The sequence below is a fragment of the Cyprinodon variegatus genome, unplaced genomic scaffold (assembly GCF_000732505.1).
Source record: "Cyprinodon variegatus isolate N-32 unplaced genomic scaffold, C_variegatus-1.0 Scaffold3621, whole genome shotgun sequence".
Classification (NCBI taxonomy): Eukaryota; Metazoa; Chordata; class Actinopteri; order Cyprinodontiformes; family Cyprinodontidae; genus Cyprinodon; species Cyprinodon variegatus.
This window is the reverse complement of record NW_015154074.1, coordinates 1-3,004: the sequence shown is the minus strand read 5'-3', so window position 1 is coordinate 3,004 and position 3,004 is coordinate 1. Positions and strand designations below refer to the sequence as shown.

Sequence of the window (3,004 nt, the reverse complement as noted above, 5' to 3'; positions counted from 1 at the left end):
CCGTTATATCCTATATCAGCATCATAGGCTCTGACTTTAGTCACCAAGTGTCCTGCGTTCACATTGCGGGGAATCTCCTCCACACCTTCAGCAGAACCGTTGGAGCTGATTGGATATAGGATGACAGGAGGGTTGTCATTCTGATCCAGAATGAACACGTTCACTGTGACATTCCTGCTCAGCGATGGAGTCCCAGAATCAGCAGCAATAACGTGAAACTGGAAAGTTTTCAGGTCTTCAAAATCAAAACTTTTCAGTGCAACTATGTCTCCAGTTTCAGCATTTATGTTAAGAAACGAAGTAATTTTATTATTACTGCCTTTAGTATTTAAAATATGGTAAGAAATAAGAGCATTATCACCATCGTCGCGGTCATATGCTTTGACTGAAAAAACAGAGCCTCCTGGACTGTTGTTCTCTGGAATGTAAACTCTGTAAGGGCTTGATATAAACTCCGGCACATTGTCATTTACATCAGACACAACAAATTGCATAGTCTTTTCAGTTAGAAATGGTGGGTCACCTGCGTCTTTCGCAATGATTGTGACATCATAGTGGGAAATTGTTTCTCTATCAAGGTGGGATTTGGTCTCAATGGCGTACATATTTTCTTGTAAGGATTGAGTCAAAGAAAATGGGACGTCTTCTTTAATTGTACAAATAACTTTGCCATTTATTCCAGAGTCCAAATCATTTACGCTTATTAAAGCTACTGTAGTTCCTATCTTAGAATCTTCTCTTATTAAACTAGTAAATGATGTCACTTCTATCTCAGGTGGGTTGTCATTGACATCAGTGACTCTTATTATTACGGTTTTATCACTTGTAAGGGGAACCTGTCCCTTATCAGAAGCTTGGATGTCAATTTCATAAATATTGCTTTTCTCAAAATCTATCTGACCTATTACTTTAATTTCACCCGTGTTTTCATTTATACTGAAAAGCTCCATTAATTTTGAATCAACTTCATTACCAAATGAATATGAAATTTCACTGTTAGCACCCTGGTCCAAATCCGTTGCATTCACTTGAATTATTATTGTTCCAATCGAAATATTTTCATCTATTGAAGTGGAGTAAACCTCTTTGGTAAACACTGGAGAGTTGTCATTAATATCAACCACCTCTACAATAATTTCTACATCTCCAGACTTTGCTGGCTTGCCTCCATCCATCGCTGTTAGACGCAGCCTGTGTCTTCTAACCGTTTCCCTATCCAGCTGCTTCAACAGAACTAAGAATGGCACCTTACGATCCTCGCCGCGGTCTTTGACTTCTATCCTGAAATATTCGTTATGACTGAGCTTGTATTGCTGAACTGTAAATTGACCCACATCAAGGTCGCGTGCTGCTTGCAACTGAAACCTTCCCCCTGGTAGAACCGACTCTGAAATCTCAAGCCTTTTCTCTTTCTCTGGAAAAACGGGCGCATGATCGTTCACATCGAGGATTTCCACAGAAACGTAGTGAATCTCAAGTGGGTTGTCTAGCACGGTTTTAAGGTTGATTAAACATGGGCTGATCCGTTCGCAGACCTCCTCTCTGTCAATTTTCCCTTTCAGATAAAGGATGCCATCCTCTGTATTTACCTCAAACGGGGGTTCGACTGATCCTGTCACAATGCGATATCCTCTGTCTTTCAGCAGAGTCTTATCCAGTCCCAAATCCTTTGCAATATTTCCAACAAATGTTCCACCTTGAACCTCTTCGGATATGGAATATTTAAGCTGTGCAAAAACTCCGATCCAAAATTCGTTTAAAGCAAATAAAAGAGCAAACCAATGTCGCACCCTCCGTGTTTTTCCGCCTCTTTGTTCCATGACGAAAAAGATGAAAGTGTGATTAAACACCCGTATAAAGAAATCCACCTTATAATCCTGGAAGCTATAAAAAATAAAGCTTATTAAAAAAACAAATAAGAGAATTATAGATATAGCGAAGATGAGGCTATTTTATCGTGGGTCATTATCCTGTGCACGTATTTATCTTCGGATAACCGCGAGGGTTGCGTTTCACCATGATACGTAGTACAATCTCTGCGGATACCTTGAGCATCACTGACACCAAGCGTCCAAGTATATATATTTTTCTAAAAATCTGTGGAATTTTTCTTAAAAAAAAAAATAAACATGAAATAAAAAAATCTCACAAAATGACGTTTTAAAAAAACATAGCGGATTTGAATGCTGCGTTGATATCTAACCTTTGCAGCATGATGAGAATAGCCGAGTAAAAAAAAAATGAAAAAATAAAAATAGCATAACTATGCTATCCATAACTGGATATGCTATGCATAACTGGATAGCAGCCTAACCCACCATTGAATACGTAACAAAAGTTCAATATACAGATAAACCCACTTTTCTTTTTAACTGAATAAAATATATGTTCAGCTGGTAAAATATAAAATGTTATTATTAGATCTTACCTCGTCAGATATTCGTCTTCTTTCTGGTAGCATTAGTGTATTTGCATGACTTCCAGGTACTATAGTAGATCCAATGCTCATCCTTGGTCCAACTAACATGTATCGTTTGTCTCCAGATCTGTACTGGATGCTGTGACATAGTGTTCCATCATAATTAGTCTCTTGGAGATATTTGGAAGTATAGTCTTTGGATTTAGAGCACTGCATTGCAATCAGCACGATGATGCTGATGATAAAAAGAACAGAAACTGCTCCCAAAGTGATCATGAGATAAAATATCACATTATTCTCCTCATCATCCGCTGTTGAACTTCTAACATCAGAAACTTCAAAAGCCTCTTTGGCTTCTACTAATTTAATAATCACAGTAGCTGTTGCTGAGAGAGAAATGTTTCCATTGTCTTTGACCAGTATGACCAGTTTATGCTCAGCTTCATCTGTTTCTGTGAATGAGCGAAGTGTTCGGATCTGTCCTGTGTAGCGGTCCAAACCAAAGAGGCTGTGGTCAGTAACTTCCTGCAGTGAAAACAGCAACCAGCCGTTATATCCTATATCAGCATCATAGGCTCTGACTTT

The 3,004-nt window shown here is 38.5% G+C and overlaps 1 protein-coding gene across 1 annotated transcript; it reads right to left on the bottom strand.

Moving 5' to 3' along the window:
• Positions 1–2: 2 nt before the first annotated feature.
• On the bottom strand, positions 3–1,960 carry LOC107081248 (protocadherin alpha-8-like; the record flags this gene model as incomplete). The annotated part of the gene is made up of 1 exon (XM_015369448.1): positions 3–1,960. A coding segment is annotated over exon 1 (1,818 nt), but the record flags the coding sequence as incomplete, so codon positions are not given.
• Positions 1,961–3,004: the final 1,044 nt, after the last annotated feature.